Source organism: Helicoverpa armigera, chromosome 3, assembly GCF_030705265.1.
Source record: "Helicoverpa armigera isolate CAAS_96S chromosome 3, ASM3070526v1, whole genome shotgun sequence".
Lineage (NCBI taxonomy): Eukaryota > Metazoa > Arthropoda > Insecta > Lepidoptera > Noctuidae > Helicoverpa > Helicoverpa armigera.
The window spans coordinates 11,766,016-11,789,137 of record NC_087122.1 but is presented as its reverse complement, the minus strand read 5'-3'; the positions used below and the strand labels follow the sequence as shown (position 1 = coordinate 11,789,137).

At 34.5% G+C, this 23,122-nt stretch overlaps 1 protein-coding gene across 2 annotated transcripts; it reads right to left on the bottom strand.

Moving 5' to 3' along the window:
• Positions 1–179: 179 nt before the first annotated feature.
• LOC110372928 (ras-related protein Rab6) lies at positions 180–23,013 on the bottom strand. 2 transcript variants are annotated; one of them, XM_021329955.3, is made up of 6 exons: positions 22,656–23,013; positions 22,231–22,289; positions 16,168–16,327; positions 11,238–11,443; positions 9,718–9,784; positions 180–3,323 (listed from the first exon to the last, which is right to left on the bottom strand). In XM_021329955.3, exons 1-6 carry the CDS (start codon positions 22,723–22,725, stop codon positions 3,253–3,255), a joined length of 633 nt encoding a protein of 210 aa, XP_021185630.1. In that variant the 5' UTR covers positions 22,726–23,013; the 3' UTR covers positions 180–3,252. The 2 variants fall into 2 exon arrangements, with proteins under 2 accessions (XP_021185630.1, XP_021185631.1); XM_021329956.3 differs by lacking the exon at positions 180–3,323 and adding an exon at positions 3,950–7,181 and having other exon boundaries at positions 22,656–23,010.
• Between the last annotated feature and the right edge of the window lie 109 nt (positions 23,014–23,122).

Genomic DNA, 23,122 nt, shown 5'->3' with positions numbered 1-23,122 from the left:
AATTAGGGGATCATTTAAGGCCTGTGAGGGTGACCGTTTGAACAAGGAACTGGACTGTCGAATAAATTCAGGCATGTTCAAGTACCTCTGTCAATAACTACCAGTAATTGGTACTTTTTGAATTCCGTTTTAAAGTATAGAATAAAAGGGTGATAAATGATCAAAAGAAAACAAACTCGTATTGTAATCAAAACGCTTTTAATTAGAACATCATGCTAATTTCAAGTTTTTTTTACAAAACAATATCTTCTAAACGGCAATAAAGCATATTTTAATCCACATTGCGATATCAAGTCTAATAAAAGTACAAATTCTTGTTTCTGGTTAGCTTAAGCCGAAATACCTACTTATGTAGAATAGTGTTCATGTATGTATATTGATTACCAATTTCTTAATCATAAATGTTGCTCTATTGGATCTCTCGAAAAATCAAATAATAACTAAATAAACGATTAAAACTTTCACACATTTTACACAATTGATTATCTCTGAAAATCATAATCATTTAATTTTAACAAAATATACCTTTAAATTCATAACATGAAACTTAGATAAAAAGATAGAATTTGAATATTTTAACCAATACATAGAATATAAAACAATAATTTGTGATTGCTAAGAAGTTTTTATTACTTGCAGCAATGAATTCAAACTAAATAAATGGCCAAACAAAGCAACATTTACAAATATATATTTTTATACATAAGTCATCCCGATACCTAACGGAATAAAAATTGAGCTCTAATTTCGGTAAGTGAATATAAAATTATTATATAATATATAGTCTATTCTCCGAATTCTTGCGCATCCTTGTATCTGACGTAACAGGCAATAAAAGCATTGAAAATGCGTACAAAACCGACTGATTACAAATAATGACAACACTCGTGAATCACATTTCTACGTGATTGTTTTAAATTCATATTGAAAACCATATAAATATCGTATATAAGCTTTCAATGTATCTCACTAAGCTACCTATCATTAAATAAAGATTGATGAAACTACGATTTTCAGTACTCAGGAATGTTAACATTGTTACTGATTTTTTTGAGAAAATAAATATATCCAATTAATAAGGTACTGGTTAATTTTCAAGTAAGTTCATATTTAAGACTTTACAACGTTAATCACAGCAGTATTTTGACACGACATCGCCATAATTTGAAGCTAAATCTCGCAACAGTTCGGAAAGCTTGCTCGCAAATAATTGCATTCACTTCAGTTCAAATAATATTTAGCGCGTGTTTCATGTATATTACAGCTTCTACATAATTTATTAATAACGATATTGTTTAAATAAATTAGAACTAAAGACTTGGCGTATAAAGGAACCGTTTTAATTTATATATAATACAGGCCCCATAGATATACATAATGTAAAATCAAATCATTACACAATAATTATAAATAAAACAAGCATTTGATTCAACATAATATTCTTTAATTTCAAAATTGATATTTAATGGTTGAATGAATTTATATTTAAGCAAGCCTTTACTCAATATAAATTAAAACACGACCGACTATAACTAAACCTTTTAGCATAGACACTAAAAATACTGAAACGTTCACAAGTTGTGCTTAAAAATAAAGTGCGTATTAGTAACTTTTTATAATGAAATTACTTAGTTATGTTTAGTTTATATAGAATTCTAAGCTGCTGGTTGACTCAGTTCGCTAGGTTACTCTAAAACTGCTTAAAAACGCGGGAAACATTTGATATTTTGTATTATTTTCATCACCTTACATTTCCTCCAGAGAACCGTTTATATGAAACTACCATGGACTCAAGTTCACCGACAACAGAAACTACGTTTTTTTTAACAACTCTTTACTATAAAAATGTAACGTGAAAATTAACAGTTGTTTTAAGGAAACGAACGTTTGTCGGTAAACTTGAGCTTTAGACATGTAGATGAAAATTTAACACATATCCGAATGCTCCAGCGTCCTAAAGCATGCTCCGATTTCACAAACCTTCTATAATAACAGAAAATATGAACAAATAATTGCAAAGGATTAAAAGTATGAAAATAATGAAATTAAATTAAAATATACGTACTGCTCAATGTTTTTTCTTTGGTCCAATGTGAATTCCGAGGATTTTGTATTTTGATCTTTAAAACCAATAACACACGTATTTTTAAATAAAAAGCTTTAGAGTGAACAGCATAAAGTTCAAAATACAATACAGAAGCGACAGTGGACAAAAGATAAACGTATTTGTGTAAAAATACAATACAGAAGCGACAGTGGACAAAAGATAAACGTATTTGTGTAAAAAGGTGCAAGTTTACATGATGCTGTGCCGTCTACCGTATTATTATGCATTAATTATAGATACCTATCTATCTACAAGCGAGTAATTTGGTATTGCTTTAACGTCATAATAATGTTTGTAAGCAGATAATATAATATCCACTGAGCACCTATGTTTGATGTCTCCTTCATACAAATTCTGGCAGTGAGTGTATGCAATGTACGTGATTTTATATTAAAGCCGACATCGTCGTCCGATAGAGAAGACGGCTAAAAATACCAAAAAATGTGTTTATGTGTAATATAAATAAAATAAAAAAACTATTTACAATAAAAAAGAAACTAGGCTCTAATAATATTCATACATATTTAAACACACGTAGGGATGTAAATATATACATAATGCGAGTTATCGACAGAAAACCAAATAATGATCGGTTCATAGACATTCTGCAAATAGAAGCGAACGCATTCAAAATGATCCAGTAAAGCCTAAATAATTAGTAAGAAATTTCTCCAATCACTCAAACTAGGAAGTGTTTAGCAACTTTGTAGGCAGTTATAAAATACCTAATAAATACAACTTTAACAAAACACACAGTAATGTTCCAGTCTTTCCTCTGCCAGATATATTTAATATTTGAAACGAAGTCATAGGAACGTTTTGAAAGACTTATCTAATCACAAAGTTTGAATAAGTGTCACGACATTCATGTACCACGGACTACGGACACAATTTGATTCACATACAAACATGTTATTAAACAACACTAGCTTTTGAAAAAATCATGCTTCATACACGCCTAGTCCGTAGTACATTAATATCGATATTAAAGTCACATGCCATTTCTAAACGTTGTTTCAAATGATTCTCTCATCGGTTCGTTTAAGTTTTTAAATAAAAAAATACATAGGTAAAAATATATAGTATCGATGTGTCCGATGTGTCGATACTGGGTGTGCGTGAAGCGGTGCGGGGGGGAGGCGAGTTCAGCACACACAGCCGCTCTCGTTGCCTTCCTGCTCCGAGCCCATCGGCGACTGCGTCTGCAGATCCACCGCTGTGGCTACTGTTAAGGATATCACCACCCAATTTGCACGAAACTTTACCACTTGAAATCTTAGGGTGCATCTACACGGTGTAAGTAGTTTGCTTATATTGAGGGATATGCGCAGGTAACATGCATTTTTAAAACGTGCGGGTCCCGCGACTCGCGCTTGTACCGAAGCAAAATACCCAGGATTGTGCTCTTGTCACTTGCGCATGTTAAACTTGCTCCCGCTACAAGCACCGTGTAAACGCACCCTTAAGTCATGTCTGTCGGTGTGTGTCGAATTCGGCTTTATTTTTTACCACTTGACAGTCCACGATGCAGACACAATAGTTAAGCAATCGGTGTGTATCACATATGACTCATGGGACAGGGAAGTTTTTAAGTTAGAGTAGTTTGAAAATCTGTTGAATAAAAACTCTACTGAGTGAGCTTTTACAATGTTTGGTGAAAAGTTATTTGATCATATCATGAATATCATTAAATCTATAATTATATTTATAAAACTTGTTAAATGATTTAAAAAAAAATAATAGGCCCTTATCGAACCTTATTAATATATCTGATTAATAAATGAAAATGCATCTAGAAAAAATAGTGAGGTACTTAAAATGATAGCAGAAAAAAAACTATAATTAAGTGTTTTAAATATTTTATTCAAAATAAACCAGCGTGATATGGGTATTTACATTTTCTTGTCAATTTCTACAACCGTGGGATACACTCATACTACTTTTAGTACGTTTAAATAAACTTGATAGCACAAAATCCAAGCCTCAAGTACCTAAAATAATTGACATAATGGAATTAATTCATTTATTTTTCTGAGGATTCAAAAAATCAGTCAGACTAAAAAGTATTGTCAATCTCATTATAAATCTCCGATCTGACTTTAGATAAAATCCGATATACTTAATTTACAATATTTGATTACTAAATAATTTACAGAGCAAAATATACGAGTAAAATATTATAGTAATATTTATAAGAGCGCTAAACATAAAAAGGTATAATATAGTACATAATACATTTGAGTGCACCCAAGACTGCGATAAGAATGAAGCTGTAGTTTTTATTACACATACATAATACATAATTTGATTATGGATAACAAGAATTTCAACGATATATTGTGGCAATAGCAAATGATACGCATCTGAACGTTATCAATCAAATAATAAAACAATTCTATGTTCTGATTTTCAATATTTAAACGAGAATCATTTAATTTAATATGAACATGTAGAAATAAATAAAAATATATCTAAAACCAATTATTAATAAGTAGAATAGTATAATATTACCCAATATATAGTCGAAAACTTTCGTTACTGAAATAAACAGCTGCAACAATAAAATTGTACAAAATATATTGCACCTAAAATAAATTATAAAAATAATTTATGATAATTATAAATAAGCATTAAATTTATTAAATATCCTTTACGAGGCCAAACGTTATTAAAAATTATTGTATATATTGCTATATGTATTGATTATATATCATTAACAAAGCACATTGGAATGATACATTTACAAAATAGTGTTATCTATAAATTTATCGATATCGACACGAGAAAGCTAGCTGTGAAATCTCACTAAAATCGTTTAAGACATAAGAATCGTAAGTTTATGCACTTAAGCACTAAGTAAATAAATAATACTAATGTACAGAGACCGCGGGACTCCCAATTCCCTTAAGATATTTATATGTGTCAAAGACGCGTATCGGTTTTCAACCGTAACTTCTTTGGCACTAAAAATATGAATCGGATAATAAACATCTGACGCTCAAAATAATAGGAACAGTGAATTTTACGAGGGAAAAGCGGAGTCTCGCCGCCACACGCTATGTACAACATACAGAGCAGCTCTTATACCGTAACATTAAATAGAGGCAGGTCACCGTAACGTTAAGAATTCCCGGTAAAAGAAAATATCAGTTTCCACATTATTTTGACAAATTAAAAGATTAAAAATTGCTTCGATTTTTACACTAGTGGTAATATCATATTATGATAAAGAATAGGACTTACAATATGTTACCAACAGACCCTCTAAAAGTATCAAAATGAAGTGTTGACTTATCAACAAAACGTTACTGTATCAAAATAAAAAAATAAAATGCAATTAGAAAAAACATCAAAACACTGTAAAGTATCGAAATAAATATTAGCAACAAGTATGTTTAAGGGGGCTCCAGTGACATGACATTGCAAACGTTACGATGCCGCCTCACCATCAATCAATAAACACGTATAATTCTCTCTTAGTAATAATATTCCTGTCAGTTCAAACACCGTTCTGTCACACGTCACAGAGCGAAAAGTATCTTTTTCTTCTCTTGAACTTGTCACAATACAGCTTCAGTTTCGCATAAGGCCGGCTCAACACGTTGGTGCCAACATTCCTACCAAAGTGAGGACGGAAAGCGAGCTTTGACTTTGAAAATCGACACGGTGACCAACTCCCAACTTTGGTGCGTGTTGGCGAATGCTATATTCTAGAGTTACATGCTGATATAGTGTTGGAGCCAGCGTTGGGCCAACGTATGGAGCCAGCGTAAGTCCTGCTACCAACCCATAGTTTATAAGCTTCATGGTGACAATAGAGGGCGTGCAGTCTCAGTCTCATACGACAACTTAAATATAAAAACTCGCTTAGAATACATTTATATAATAATATTATCAAAGGGATAAAACAATGAGGGAATTTAATTTTCACTTGCTGTGCTATATATGTCGAAGATGTTCTTTATTTTTTTAAGCGGTTCAAAAAGCAATATGCACTTAAAAATTCTTGTTTTATTCCCATTTTTTTCTTAGCACAAAGCGCAGAGCGTGTCTAAAAAAAAATTCCCACATAAGTACTCATTTTCCTAGTGCGGCTAATACATAGTGCTTTTGTGTAAATGCGTAGTCAAAGTAGCACATCGCTGTCTTACATAGACCTTTAGTTCACAAACAGTACTATTGTCCTATTTCAACCTTTCATAGGAATCATACGAACTAACCAAAACTACCTTGACACAAAATTTTGCGTTTTCATAATTTTCACGATTTGCCTTACATAGGACAAAGGACACCATTTCTGTTTCATAACTAAGTTTTAGCGAATTATTACTTAGGGTGGGTGACACCATCTTATTTTCACAGACACGTATAAGTCAAATATGGCAACTAACGAGCGTCAATGTACAAGACAACTGCTATCGTTGAACTGTCGTTAAAGGAACCTACGGCCCGCCCTACATATGGCATTAGTCACGACAAACAAAGGTCTATATAAAACAGTAGGGAGTCATATAAAAATTATGCCTTAATTCGTTATAATTTGAAAACTAGTTGAATGTACATTAAAATCTAATATCACTGTAGACAAACACACAAAAGCACGCTAGCACGTATCAGATCGGTTCATACACTTCGCTTGTGGCCGGCCTGCTGCGGACCGCGGGATATCGACCGACAACCTCACTTACATTATTGTGTGTAATCTATACCACAGAAGTACAGTTTCATCTGCTTTTCTTGAGGTCAAATTACGCGGCTTAATAACAAATTGGGTAGTTGACACCAAACACTTTGAACAGTAACGTCTCAACCTTACGTCGAGCTATCGAGCATTGTAGACTCAAAAAAAGTTGTTAAAAAAAAATTGAAAATCAGTGACATTATTGCTTGGTATCACCATAGACTACAAAATGGCGGTTTGACAGCTGTAAACGTCAAGTACCCCAATAAAGCTAGTACACAATATAAGCCAGTGGCCGGTGGCAGTCCGCAGGTGAGCACCGGCACTAACAGGCGCAGCCGCTGTCGGGCTCCTTGCTGTCTCCGGGCGCCTGCCTCAGAATCACCTCGTGCACTGTACAAACCATTAAGGAAAATAAAACGGTACTACGATACAGTTCCAACGAAGCGAGGTGTCGGCAAATTGGGGGACTTTGTCAAAGTTACGTATGAGGGTGATATTGTATGGTTAGTGAGTTAATGAAGTAAAGAATCGGTTTGTGAACCCCATAGAGAGCAATATAAAGAACCATTTAAAATAATCAAAAAATTGGGTTGAGGTAAAAAAAAATATCGATTGATTATATCGATGCATCGTTCTTAAGAAAACATTAGCGCATACAGCACTACTATGTTTCTTGAACATTGTGTCCGACGATAGTCTAATGAAATTTTTGGCTAAAAAATATTACTTTTTTGTCAGATACAATAATTTTATGATCAGTTTATACTTTATTTATTAGTATAGTTATCCGGCCTAACAGGTACCCAAAGAATATTTTTAATATCCATTTTGTTAAGAGGCGGTTAGTCGATTTATTGGGAGGTTTAACATATTATAAATAGATGATAATAGAGAGGGTGATTCAATAAAATTAAAGATTTTAAACTTCAAACGTTTCCCCATTATATTTACCGACACCTGAGCACCGTTAATATTCTACAATACGCAATTTTCTTTGAAAGCTGAAGAAGGAACTCATACGCAGATTTTTTATCGAAACTGCGTCTAAGTACTGAGACCGAAATATGTGACTTGTAGAATAAAAACAAGGCTCAAAACATAAGATATACACTTAGAAACAATGTCAATGTGAAAATATTTCACATTAAAGGAAGGTTAAAATATTTAGACCGATTTGCCCAGACCATGCATTCGACATGCGGTTTCTAAGTATTAAAACTAATGTTTTTTTCACATTAATACCCTGCGAAGCGCAAATAATATAAAAAATAGCAACTCAAAAATATTAAGCAGGACGTTGTTACGTCATAAATAATAGTGTGTGCAGTTGGAAATTTCGTTCATCTGGATATTTTTATGACGCTTATGAATTCAATTTCAATAATTGGAAACAATAACAACTACTTTCAATATAAAACATAAACTGGTATGTTACAGCCTTTTTATCGTCCCACTGCTGGGCACAGGCCTCCTCTCACTCGGAGAAGGATTGAGCGTTAAACATAAACTAAAATAAGAAAATTCTAGATTTTTTTAAATACCAGGTACATCACTAAAATTGCCAACTGCACATTTTATAGGACAACAACAAGCATGGTTATAAAGCGATGTTATTTGGAATAAATAAAATATGTTAATATTATAATATTTAAAACCCGTTCACACTGTTTCCACTATTCATTTAAATGTATAGAATGCATGTGAACGGGGCACTGTCACAGATTACATACTCTACAGAGGTTTCACTCGATACAACCACGTTGACGCACACTAAGATATTCTGTCTTTTATCTGTGCGCGCTGAGCGATTACACTGAACAAGGCCTTTATAAAGTAGGTAATATATGGCTTATTAAAAATATATGGAAGTAGGTATACAGACACAAAATATTAGTAACCTTAAGTTTACTTACAACACAGACGTTAGACTGTTATAACCACCACCGTAACACAGACTCGTCCGGAACACGTCACTTGTTTGTCCAACGATTTTAAAACGCTGTGTGTGAAATCAGCTTTGCACATTTACTTAGGACTTGTGTGTGTAGGGTGCTTATTTTTATAATACAAATATTAAATCGACGAAAAAGTCTTCGTTTTTAGGGTTAGGCCGATATATGAATACTTTTTCTTAAATTACCCTCTCGCTATCAATATTACGAAATCTTAAAATGTCTCCAATACGTAGAAAAAAAGCGCAGCTGATTCCACACAATACAACAAAGAATTTCATTTAAACAATCCGCCAATATCCTGTCGTATCGGAACAAAAACATATTCTAGCAATCATGATTCGTGTACACACTAAATATATTACTTAAATACTTCATATATACGTGCGTGTATGAACGAGCGTGGAGTCTTGAGTGAGTTAAAAAACATTAGTTCTTCATTCATGTCCGTAGGTTGGGTAACATTTATTAGCCGAATTAAATTGGCAACTCGACGACTTTAAAGGAGACTAAAATAAATAATAAAAAAAAAACGAAAATTCGAATTGAGAACTAGCTCTTTAAAAAATAACAATTGACGTAAATATCCGTTTAGTATTTAATCTGTGGCATCGAGTTACCAACTTAAGACAAAGTTTTTTAAAGGGACGGACCGCACCGATTGTTAATAAACCTCCTTGGAGCCAACATGCAACACATCACCACTGCATGCCGTAAGGAACCACCGGCAGATTAGACGGAGCGCATCGAAGACCATTCATTGTCAAACTATTATCGACTTAATTCACATTGAAATAGAGACCAAAATCAAATAACACGACAGTGACATAAAGAGCAATGAAGCTACTAAATGCCAAAATTGCGTTAATTGATTTCAGTCTCTATTTTAACAAGAACAAGGTTGATAATAGTTTGTACGTAAAGGTTGTACTAGGAGCGTAATAGTATTAGGCACGTTATTTGGTAAAGGATACTGTCTTCCGGCGGCTTGTTCTCGGCAGAGTCCATTCCGGGCAACGCGGCCGCCACTCGTCGGAACAACTGGAATGTACAATTACGTCACTATTATGTACATAATATTAAAAACAGCTGTTATACAAGGTAAGTAAGATACAAAATAGAGAATTGAAAATTTGACGTATAAAAGTGTTGTTTTCAACCTGTTTGCAAAATAAACATCATTTATAATTTACTAGTAGATGAATCAATAATAAAAAAAAATCCCACATATTTTTACCAGATTATATTCTGTAAAACGATGTGTTTTCGGTCAGAGTGGAACGACAACAGAAATTCATCAGTGTTGGTTACAATTACAAACATACAAAATATTCAAACACTTTTTAGTCAAGTTCCACCTTTTTATTCAGTATGAAAGTCAAATTGTCTGGTCACATCTGTTATCCTCGGCGAGCTAGGCAAAGGTCGTGTTATACGGCCTCAATCGATCTGTGACGTCACAGCCAGACTTGATACACAGACCTAAGTAACCATTCGCACTGAATTAAGTACACTGATTTCAGTCATGAAGCATTTAAGTTGTTGCAAATGTGTTTTTTTTTTCGTCTGATGTAACATGGAATCTTTCTGTCTAATACTTAATGAAATATGAAAAATAAACACAATTATTCATTGTTTAGTATCTGATAACGGTTTGATTGCTTGATGAGTCAATCAGTTTAGTTAATGCATATATAATAGTGTCATGTATATAAAACTGATTTACCAAAAAGTATATCTACTCGTATATTAACTCATTTACATACCAGCAGGAGGGAACATCAGACTTGCTAACCCTACCACCTACTACTACCTACCCTACTTTATATTCTTTCAGGAGTACGAAATACTATACCAAGGCCGTAATAACTCTTTCGTACAAACACCTTCAGTTATTTAGCTGGGAAGTTTTTTTTTGTCAGTGTCAAGTCTCCTCCATTGCAAACAAATGAAATTCATAGACTACATGTAAAGGTTGTGTCATCCTCCCGAGCCTTTTTCCAACTACGTTGAGGTCGGCTTCCAGTCTAACCAGACGCAGTACCTGATGTACCAGTGTTTTACAAGGAGCGACTGCCTATCTGACCTCCCTAACCCAGTTACAAGACAAATACAACCTGGGAGTTTTCAAGTCAAACTGGGTCCAGTGTGCTCCATTTTCGATAACAAAATTGTAACAAAAACACATGACGAAAATCTTCTATGTGTTCTATCTTTCTTCTTTTCTGTATTCTGTGTGTGTACATGAACTATTAAATAAATGAAAATTGTCATAGTGATGCGCGTGCCTATCCTGCTAATTTCATAATCCTATCCTCTTTCACGCAAAAACTACAATACGGATTTTGATCAAACTTGGCAATATTTATTACTTAGCTTACATATCAGAATGGCCTAAAGACTTATTTTTATCTATACCCGGGAAAAGTTCTCTCGGGTTGGTCAAAACTGCGGATGCAATATGGTCATCAAAAAAGTTGGTGAATAAACTTACCTGTTTGACATTATAACCAGCCTTAGCGCTGGTCTCTATGAACATAACGTTGAGCTCCTTCGCCTTCCTGTCTCCGTCCTCGGTGGACACCTGGCGTTTGTCCGACAAGTCCGTCTTGTTGCCGACCAGCATGATGATGACGTCGGAGCCGCGTTCCGTGCGGACATCGTCGATCCATTTCGAGGTCTGGTGGAATGAGTTCGCATCTGTCGAAGGTAGGTTTGGGAGAATGAGTATTGGTTACAAATATTCGATTTTTTTTAGATAAAATTATTATTTTTAGTTAAACCGACTGCAATCGTACGGCAGATAAATTTGTAGTAGACTATGGCACGTACTGCCCTTATCCTAATTTATATTGGAGGTCGGACTTTGACAGTGATTTACAAAATTAGCAAACCTGCAAAAACAAAATCAAAGTTAAAAGTTTTCATTTCATACAGACCTATCAGTTGGTTAAGAAACCTCAAAATACTTGCGCGGTTCCAAAGAGTGGGCCTTATGGAGAAGAACCGGCAAGTAACTCCATAGACACTCTATTTTCAATAAGATTAAAATATCCTTAACTACTTTAAATAAATAAGCTACAGGTTAGCAACTCCATTCACTATAACTAGAATCTTTATATGGTTTTTGTGACAAATGGCAATGACTTTCTGTATAAGTACTCAATGCTATTAGTGTGGGCGGGAGGCCCACCCGTTCGAAAACGTCATGCGCGTGAGCAAGTGAATAGTAGGGCTTTTAACTAGCTTACAGATTTTTTTGTCAACAATGCCATTATTTCCCGTGACTTGAGATCAATTTTAATTGGTAACGTCTTGGTAGATTTAAGAGTGAATTTTGGCGACCTTGATAATGAAAAACATTTTGTAGTGTCAACCACATCACTCATATTTTACGTATCTAAAATGCGCGGTAGCTTATGCCGATGCTATTTAACAACATAACAGTAGAGAAATCCTCATAGTTTATAACTAAAGCCGGATATTCACACAAGTATTATTCACATACAGCATGACGTATGCTCGTGATGTCATCGACCTATCGCTGCAGCGTCACCTTTATACATCACTTGATTAAGCCATTTCCCAGTAATTATAGCTACTGTATCGCCTACTGTTATATTAGGTATGTTTGTTTTAGTACAGGCCTATTTGCAGACATTGAAGAACTAAAGGCCTTTTTTGTACACACATTGAAACCGTGTAGGCTCACACAAGCACACATGCAAGGCTTCCAAGACTATGGTTCTTACGGTCATGAACTTAGTCCCACGCCATAGAATAATGGCTTACTTATTTATGCGCGAAGAAATCTCTAAACGTCATTTCTTCTTTATAGTTTCCAACCAGTAGCTTTACGAGCAATTAACTGGTTTATCGCGTTCACTACAGAACCTTAACACTCGTTTAATCTGTGAAAGAAGTCTGTTTGCTTATGTTATGCAAATATTATGCAGAGTCTGCGCATATTTGTGACTTCTACAACTGGTGATAGGATTTAGATAATAATAACTCCTTCGTAAATTGTGTCGACCTTGATAACACAATAAAACGGAATTTATGATAAATATTTATAGATTGCTCCGGAAGTCGGTCAGTAATTATAACAACCTCGCATGCGTAATAAATAAATACTTAAATATGCATAATAATGTTTATGTCATCATACGTCTACAATGCTGTGAAAGTTTTAAATTCTCAAAGGAAACATGAACCGTAATGTTGCCGTATCGAGCAATAGGTTTTATTTGACACTCGTGTATTACTAACATTTTACGCAAATACAATAAACTGGGTACAGTTCGAGATCATGCCGTTACCGAACTAGCGGTCAAACCATGGATGACTGACTGGGATCTCTAAAATTACGAAGAAGAAGACCATTAGAAGAGACACTCATTTGTTTCTGGTCGTGTCGAATTTCGACCTATACATAGGTCGAACATAGGCAAGAAGAAACAGTGCAGCTTTGCCCTATACATATGTTCCTTCGTATAATGGGAAAAGAAGATTAAATTCAGTAGGTTGTTAGAGACATCATAAAGTATGGCAGAGTACAGGGAATTTCTTGAGACAGGTTGTTTTATGCTAAGGCAAACGAAGCCTAAGAATATTGTCAAAACAGCAAAATACCTTCAAAATATGGTTCAGAGTGTTAAAAACGCTAGCAACAATAATCCTTACAACAAAGTTAATTACGTTAGTACAAACAGTAATGAATATTCGAAGTGAAACCTTGAACAATATGAAACTGAATTTGTGCCAATCAGTGGCCGTAGCTCTCAAATCGATACTGAAGCGAACATGCTCAGAACAGTACATACACACTAGTATGTTTAAACATTAAGATCGATCGAGTTTTTCAGGAATTTTAATGAAACTAATACTGAAGTGGTAAGTGTAGGTGTCGCGGTACGTCGTACCATTTAGGAGCCCACCCTACTTCTACAGCACGTAGAAGCTAGTTTAAAAGGTATGTGGAATATTATAGTTATTGCTTCTTGTAAGTCACAACGATGACATGACAACGATAAATCAAGAGTAACTGGCAACATTGAAAAAGTAGACTAGATAACTAAAGAACATTAGAAGGACTGATCTCACGTATATCATGTACGTGGACACAGGCATAAACGGCCTGGCCCAAGGTTCCTCGTGGGATAGGCATGGAGCAAATATTTGTAACAGACGTCAGACAACCCTCACCACAAATATTAACCTTCAGCCCTAAATATAAAGTCTATATTTGCAGGTCCGCCTCGCTCGAACGATTCATTTAATTAAAGAAATCAAAACTGTTTTGTGACCGCTACGAAACCTAAATGATAGATAATGTTCGTACATTATTTGCCCATTCCTATAAAACAAATTGGAGAGCCAACGTATACTTTCAATTTAGATGTTCACTCGTAACATAGAGATGCGAGTAACTTTACGGCCGGAGGCAAAAACATTATAAAGATTAATAATAAAGTCGAATTACTTGATAGCATTTTACAGAACATCTTATAGGTGTGTCTTGACAAATAAAATGATGAGACCCGCCAGGTAAGCCCGGGACACTAAACCTGATATACGATCGCGCGTAAATTGTAACCTGAGCGCGATGACCGGCGGGCCATTGGCCCACTTTCGACCTTTCAGAACCACGCTACGTGCAACACCACTGTAATCAAGTCTTTTCATTTCCCGGTTGCTCAAAACATTTTATGAAACAAGCTGAAAAAACTTCTTTATAAACCAGAGGACGCAATACGTAGTGGAGGCGCGGTGTTGTGGTTTGAAATGTATGCCAAATGTCAATGTCGAATCACAGCTTGTGATGAGCTATCGTTTTCAGTCGATCGCTCGTGAAGGACGGAACTGGTAACCTTGGGACTGTCGCGAAACAGGCCAAAAGAGCAGTCTTCAGAGTTTACACAATCAAATTCCGAGATTGGAGACGGTTTGCGAAACTTCAGCAACACTGAAAAAATCATGGTCAAGTCCGTCGAACCGACAAACGGATGAGTTGGAAGCGTTTGCGAATTCCTTAAATCAAAGTAGATCGAGCAAGAGACTACTAACATGCAGAGGGCACGCCCATTCTTTCCACATGACAACATAACTGTTACTTGTTGGGTCGTGTATAAAAAATAATGGAGTTTATTTTTTAGCCAGATGCGAGCGGCGCCCGAGGGTTTAAGATATCGTTACCTCGGGATTCAATTCGCGTAACAGTTGGACGCCGGCGATATTTTATGTACTTGCAAGTTTTTCAAGAACAAACTTGTGTGCCCAATTTATTTCTTTTCGTATCTCTTAAGTTTTTAAGCAAGATTAAATTGTGGAACCAGTTTTCGAATCTAGGTTCGGTAATTGCATGTATAGTATACTAAGTAGTCGGGCATGTGATAACGGATTCTACATATAAACTGCACTTATTGGGTCCAGTTAACAAACATACCTATTAATAAATAATAATTGCGACCCCGAGAAGTCGAAGCTTTGATGATTTTAGTATAACCACAGATTACTATAATAGTTACTACGGTATAACGGTTTGAGAATGAGTCATGGCTATAAAGGACATATGAAATTAAATACCATAGTGATGCAAAATTAAAAACGCATTCACATTAGATGTGATAGGTCTTTTACGTAGTTACGTAATGACTTTTTGAAAAAACTTCATGGTATTCTAGTATAGAAGTGCAATGCATCGGTACATTTGCGGATCGATGACGAAGGCCAGCGGCGACGGTAACCTAACTACATGCTCATTTAATATTTACTTTTTCTCTCTCCAAGTGCATTATTGATCCTGGCTGCTTTCCGACAGGTGTTTTCATATTTGAACATTATTGGTTTCAAGAATTATAAGAAGAACTCTTTCTGTGGGCTGCACTAGACACCTTCGTAAAGTTGTGTTTGGTAAAGTTATTTTTATACAGCATTCATCATACTGACCTATTCGTTGTTACACAAGTAAATTCAGTAACACCCACGTACGACTTTGTGATCTCTTGTTCAGACTTATCAACAGGCGTGATCGTGTTACATTCAACATGGTTGGGCTAATCTTGGTTAGGGTAATATAGATATATTTATTCCTAACCTGCTCTGTCAGTGTTAGGCAAAGAAAGCCCCACATCAACTATCCATGCCCTACGATTTGACTGATGTTACTAATTTCAAAAACTCCCAATATATTTTTGAAAAGGCAAGACAGGGATGGTTAGCGCTAATTAGGGGAGGCCTAACTTCATCAGTAGGTTATGATGATGCCGGATTGCCGTCCAATCGGGCTATGAGAGTGAAGGAATAGTGAGTGCACCTGCGCAAATGCTTGTGCAATATAATATGTCGTGCGCAGTTGACTAATTACATGAGAGGAGGACATCAATATGACGATGCTAGTAGTAATGATAGATAATCATACTCACTGGTAATATCATAAACCACGACAGCGACAGTAGAATCCCTGATGTAGGAAGGTATGAGGGAGCGGAACCGCTCCTGGCCCGCGGTGTCCCACAGCTGAAGCCGGACCGTGCGGTCCTCCAAGTACATAGTCTTCGACAGAAAGTCGATCCCGATTGTTGCCTGGAACAAAACAAGCATTATTTGGTATTCTTGATAGATTTAAGTTAAGACTTTATCCTACTCTGTGGGCTATCTAACGCAAATTTTTCGACCTTATTGAATGTAGCTATTGGTTAGTTGATTAAAAAAAAACAACAAGAAGGCTTTAGTCTTGACAAAATTTCTGTAATAAGGTCTTCAAGCTGATCTCTTTAAAATAATTTTCTTTGAAGCAACATCTATGCTTCAGTACTGTAGAGATGTAGTACTGAAGTAGATTAGAAGTAGGTTTTATTCATTATAATTATTGATACTGGCCGGACAATGATATAAATAGAATAGTTTTTATATTGAAGGAAGTATGTCACTTGACCCCCGAGTCAGAAAATAAACGCTAAGTTAAAGTTTTTTCCAATCTTTTAATTGAAATAACCTGAAGATCCCCGGTCCCTAGCGCGCCACGCGCTACAGTACCTATCGGTCTGAAATACGGGACATTCATTTTTAAACAGATTTGAATATTAAGCAAGTCATTGGTCTGTGTCCAGTTATTTGCTTCAATTTTAGACAAAAATAACAGTTCTTGCGTGTGATATATTAAGAGTCTGAATTATTCATTAAAATTATAAGTGCTGTTACAAACTGTAAAAACAGAATATGCTAGAACATTTTTCCAATATGATAAAGTTTTCAAAGATGGCAAAAAACTAAAATACTCTAATATGAAATATTTCAATGTAATTAGGAAGGAAAATCTACAACACAACAACTTCCTTCAATTCTAGATTCACGAAGGCCATAATAAACAATAGTATACAATTTAACGTTTTAATTAACAATTCTTTTTCTGATAGTAAGTGATCATGAAACTTCATTCTAAATATAATTTCATAATTTACCAATTCAGTACTTACGTACTTATTTAATGGTCATAATTGTGTATTTTACAAAAATTCCCTATCCTCACAGACTTCCCTTACTTTACCTAGGCATCTTAATTTTTTTTACCAACTTCCCAAAAAAGGTGGAGGTTCTCAATTAAGAGTTTGTATTTTTTCTAAGATTTTAATATTGTACAGGCACCGCCGCCATTCCCGAATGCCTACGAAACTACGGAACGGTAAAAACAGTTTATTACCTCAGGTTAACCTATAAGAAATAGGACGGAGCCGTTACTCAGAGCCTAATTGCCTAGACCTATTAAACGCGTTCCTAATTACAGGTACCCCCCTACCCCCGTATCTAGGGAGAAAATTGCTGTTTGCTGCAATTTTCAGACGTAGGTAAGAATTAAATTTTTATAATGAAGGGTGTTTAAAATTTTCTTTATTATGTACTGAGGTTTCACCCGTGTATCATGAGAACTACTCCATTCACTCGGATAAAAAGTAGCCTAGAGGGGATAAATAGGTTATCTATCTATCTAACACAAAAAATCTATTGGGTCCAGTTCTTTCCGAGGTAAACGCGTTCAAGCCAACTAACTCTTCAGCTAGATGTAAACTTTAGACTAAGTGCAGTCAGCGAAATTACTCCAAATCTGTGGTCTAGACTTGAGAATTTTATGCTTGAACACCTTCAGGCCTAACTTGTGATGCAACTTAAAATACTCACGAAAATCTTTTGGGGCAAGCTCGCGGACTGTTTTCGATACTGAAATATTTCTTTCAGCTATTAAAATCAATTTTATAATGACTGTGTTGCTAAAATGAACAAAAAATCTATTGAAACTTGCAAAAGAAGTGGAAATACTGAGTTTTACGTCTGGTTTCTGTAGATGCTCATTCAAACTTGCTTCTTCAAGTCTGACTGGCTGATTTATTGATACCGTTAAATTAAAAAAAAAGAATATACACCAGTATAGTGTTTAGATGAATCATGCAAGTAATCAATACTCTCATACTAAAAGACGTGTAACATTGACAGAAATACAGCCAAATGTTGTTTAGTAATTGTATTAAAGTCTGTGACCAGCGAAAACATGCTAGGAAAAGTAAATGTATTAACCGCATGGTTGAGTCGAGACAACTTTTACTGATCATTACAAAAAAATGCCCAAAAAACTTAGCAATACAGAGTTATTTGATGCACGTATTATTGCAACTTAGATTTCAGTTCAAAAGCAAAATATTACTGTCAGCTGACCTCTGAACACTGAACCGTCAGTATTTCCAAAATGATGTTTATGAAATTAAATTTCTTTCGAATTTTGAGGCACATAATAAGTAACATCCAAATTGTGAGAACTTCCTCCTTCTTTGGGAGTCGGTTAAGAATGTCAGCGTTATAGGATTAAACGTAAGACAGCCTTCTAGGGAAGGCTTTCGACATCTTTCGAAAGGAGTTTTGAAATTACTATCGTTAAGGGCGTTAAAGGCGAGTGAAGCCGCAAGTAATACAATAAATAATGCGCGACATTGTCACTTTTTGTCTTATCTTCGAAATAGAAGACACAGAACAAGCTCGTGGACTGCGCAACTGCAAAATAAATAAGATACTGTAGGTCTGAGGTTTGAATCGCGCTGCAATCCCGAAGGGACTATGAATTTTTCTACCCATGGAATAATCTAACCCTTCTGACCCATAAACTATCTCTATGCAAAACACCTTAAAACATAACCTTTACAATATTAAAGTAGGAAGCAAGAACAAGAATAAAATCAATCACAATAAACATTCTGAATTCAAATACCTACAAAATCCAACCAGCATTATGTGTAACAAAGGTTCAATTCCAATTTCATGATAAAATAATATAAAAATCTTCATGGACATAGTCATGGGTAATAACAATTAGTATTTTGTAGACGGCCAGTGTTTTATTCGTGTTCAATAATGTAAGGTTTTACTTTCACAGCTGGTCGCCGGTTATACGGTAGCGTCTGCAATTTGCCGACAAGTGTGTTAGTGTTTGTACTATAGAAGAAAAATATAAGTAGATGAAATTATCAAGTACCTATTTATGAACTAATTATTAAGCTATGAATATGTCTTAAAAATGAGAAGAAAAATAAATGAGGTATTTTCTTAATGAAATTTGAATTCAAAACTAAAGTTATTTGTTAATGAACCAAGATTTTCTTTATTTAACAGTAATAATATACCTAGGCTCTATCAGTGGTAGTTTGTACTTGAATGTTCATAATAGATTTTTAACTATATTGTTTACTAATAGGTGAGCTAATGGACTATGTTGTACTTTAAACATAACAAATATTTAATTGCACTCACATGTCAAAGATAAACTTAAATAATGATAAAAATTATTATCTCTTTGATCACACATGTTTGCCGGTACAGATAATTGATAATGTTAGTCTTTACTAATATAATGAAGTGATTTTTTTGTTTATACCATAAAGGCTCGGAAACTACTGAAAATTTTTCCTCTGTAGGAAAGCTACACTCTTCCTGAGTAAAATTGGCTATATTTTATACCTATACGGACAATAGTTCCGATGGGACGAGAGAGAGCCGCGGGAAAACCGCTAGTATTTTAATAAACAATGGGAACAACATTTCAATAATATTTAATTGAATGAAAAATAACAATATAACTATGTACATATGTTAAACTGGCACAAAGTTACAATTCAAGGCTAACCTGAAATTAGAACAGCTTCCTTATCTGGTGTTCCTATTAAAATATCATATCGTAAAAATATGAATGCAGAAAAAAATCCAAAGTAATACAATAAACGCAAAAGTAACTGTTTGTGTGTCCTATTTTCAAGCTAAAACGACGACTCATATAAATGAAGGTACACAGATAGTGTAGAGCCTGAGAAAGGACTTAGGCTACTTTTATCTGGGTGTTGGAGGTAATGACCTAATTTGTATGTATGTTTATTTATTATATTTTATTTATATGTTTATAATTTTATGTTGTGTAGTTTCATCTTTGTTTAGTTTAATGTTGCGCACTTTTAATTTCTCTTCCCTATCGCATTTCTCTATCACTCTAAGGTTTGCTGTTAGAGAACCCAACTCTGGGTTAAGCTCGCTTTTGTACACATATTTTCTGTATTGCATGTTTTTTTTTTTATATTTTGTGTACAATAAAGAATAATATAATTCTAACCACATCCTACACCTTCCCAGTTGAGACAAAAAATAATACAATAATATTATGTAAAGATACAGTATACTTATGTGTATAAATAATACCCATTATCAGTAATATAAATTTTATGGGAGTTTAGACTTATGAGCAATAAATTAACAGATTACAGGAAACATGTGCCAAGTTGTTGTTAGTCCAAAATATTATCTTTTTGATAAAGATGAAACTACATTTCTTTTGAGCCTTTCATGAATACAATTGTTTGATATTTTTTGTTAGTTCAATATTATATTGAATATGTAGGTAAATATTAAAGAATAAAATATCCAAGTAAAAGGAGCTTACAGCCTTCTTTATAAATAGGTTGTCTAACACTGAATTAACTTTTCAAATCTGGCCAGCAGCAGTTTGTTAGGTAAGCACCTTCAAGCAAAAACATGCAAACTCTTTGGCTGTATAGTACCTATTAGCAAAGATTGTACAATAGGGCAGCTTCTAACTTGCTAGGTTTGTTCCTAATAGACTTGAATTAGATGTTGTATCACTTTTAGACAATGTGAAGTTGGTTTAATAAAACATTAGGCATCATACAGACTCTGTATTACTGAGTCACAAAACAATTGATGATACAATACAATAGCAAACTGCAAAACAAAGGCCATTTGAAGGTATTGAAACATAAAAATAGTTTTCCTATTATTTAAGTCTGTCTATTATTAGTGCCATTTTCAATAAGTTATCAAAATTCTATCTCTAGTAAGCCAATCAACAGACAGATAAACCATGCAGTTTCTTGCCCGTTCTTCTCCATAGGAAGCTACTTTTGGAATGGGCAACTAGAATCAAACTAAGTTATATTTTTGACATTCACAAGTGCTTGTAAATACCTAAATGAAATAAATGATTTGACTTTGATAGAATATTGGAATGTATTACATAGAAAAATATCAATTAAGTCTGTTTTCATATTTTTAGTTTATGATATAATTTATTACTAAGATCTCTGGTGATAAGAGAAGTTAATACACACATTAAAGTTTAGACAAAGATTACATGAAGATTTACTTAGATCAAAAGATTAATATTTAAAGATAATAAATAGTGAATGTTGTTATCATGTGAAGACTTACAAATTGAAGAAAACTATGTTAGAACAACTGTTATTAATTGTGGATAGGCAAATATGATTATTTTAATCTTGTTAGGGGTTTGTCTGTGGCATCACAAATATTTTGTCAGAACTACTTGTAAATGAACTCTTTACAATATTTAAATGACATTAGTCATTTTCAGATTTTATGAATGATTTGATTTCTATAATAAATACTGTGTTACTTTCAGATAATTGGATAGGTGTGGCTTTTGCAGTATTTATGTAGATGACATTTTTACTGTTACTTTTGAGAACTTTTCATTTCGATATTATTAGCAGTTTATCAAATATCTAATGAGACAAAATTAGGGGTAAAAAAGAAACTAGATCTTATCTCTAGTAGGTAAGTCATCATATTAGTCAATTTGATAAAATATTTGTTAAGCTAGCTTTGAGTAGAACTCCTGAGAAAATTGAAAATAATTTTAATTAAAAATTCATGATACATTTAGGTATTATCAGAGAAAAATACTTTCAGTTTTGAACTCAGTCACTTTCATTGCAGTCCTCATTTAGAGCAAATGTTATGAGCATTACTTTGCTCAGATAATATGCAGATACAACAATGTTCTCCATATACATATTCATGAGGTTCATGACTAACCAGTGATGTAATTCATAACTGGACACAGACATAACTTTAGTAAGTTTTCATCACAAGTTGTGGTCTCCCACCACTGTACCTGTCAGGGGAATGTGATGACTCACCTGATAAGTGTTGTCAAAGCTATCATACATGAACCTAGTGATGAGCGACGTCTTCCCCACTGAAACAAATACAAATCTGCGTGTCAGTACACCATCTAATTGCCGCGGTACGTTTCTAATCAAATACTGTGATTGATAACGGCAGATACGCGTGAGAACATACTATAGAAGCGGTTCAACGCTCACAATGTACTCGGAGAGTGTAACCTACATCTCAGCATAACGTAATTCGGCACAGACGCGCCAGACGTTACGGCTACGTTGTAACACCTTATCCGCGAATAAAACCCGCAACTTCACCTCTCCGGGCCTATGTAGGTCAGTAATTCGATAAAGTCTAGACCAATCTATACTTACGTATCGTAAATTCAAAACTATATATTAAAAATGTACGACGGAGGGGCGATAATTCGCCCTGTACTCACCGCTTTGTTCCCCTAGGAAAACCAGCTTGAACTTGCGTAAAGGATTGCCGAATTCACCCGAGGCGGACATCGTGATTGTGTAAATTAGTTCGCTAAACTATAATTTCACAGTAATTCTTATCACAGAAAACTACATGAACAATGACAGTTCGAGCCACTGAGCCACTCCTGCAGCACACACACGAGCGCAGCGCCGCCACGTTACGGCAGACTGACGGTGCGACGCGCAAGCCAACTCAGCAATTTTTTTAGGATGTAAAAAAATGCTACGCTTTCCAATAAAGCTTTTATGATTGTGTAGTGAAAACTTACAACAATAATACTAATTGTTTTCTTTTTTACAATATTTAGATTCACTTTTTCAATAAGTCTTTGATATTGTCAATAATGACAATAAAGTTTCTGAACGTACCCTTGAGTGATGTAGCTTGTAATACCCAAATATTATTTTTTGGAAACAGAAAATC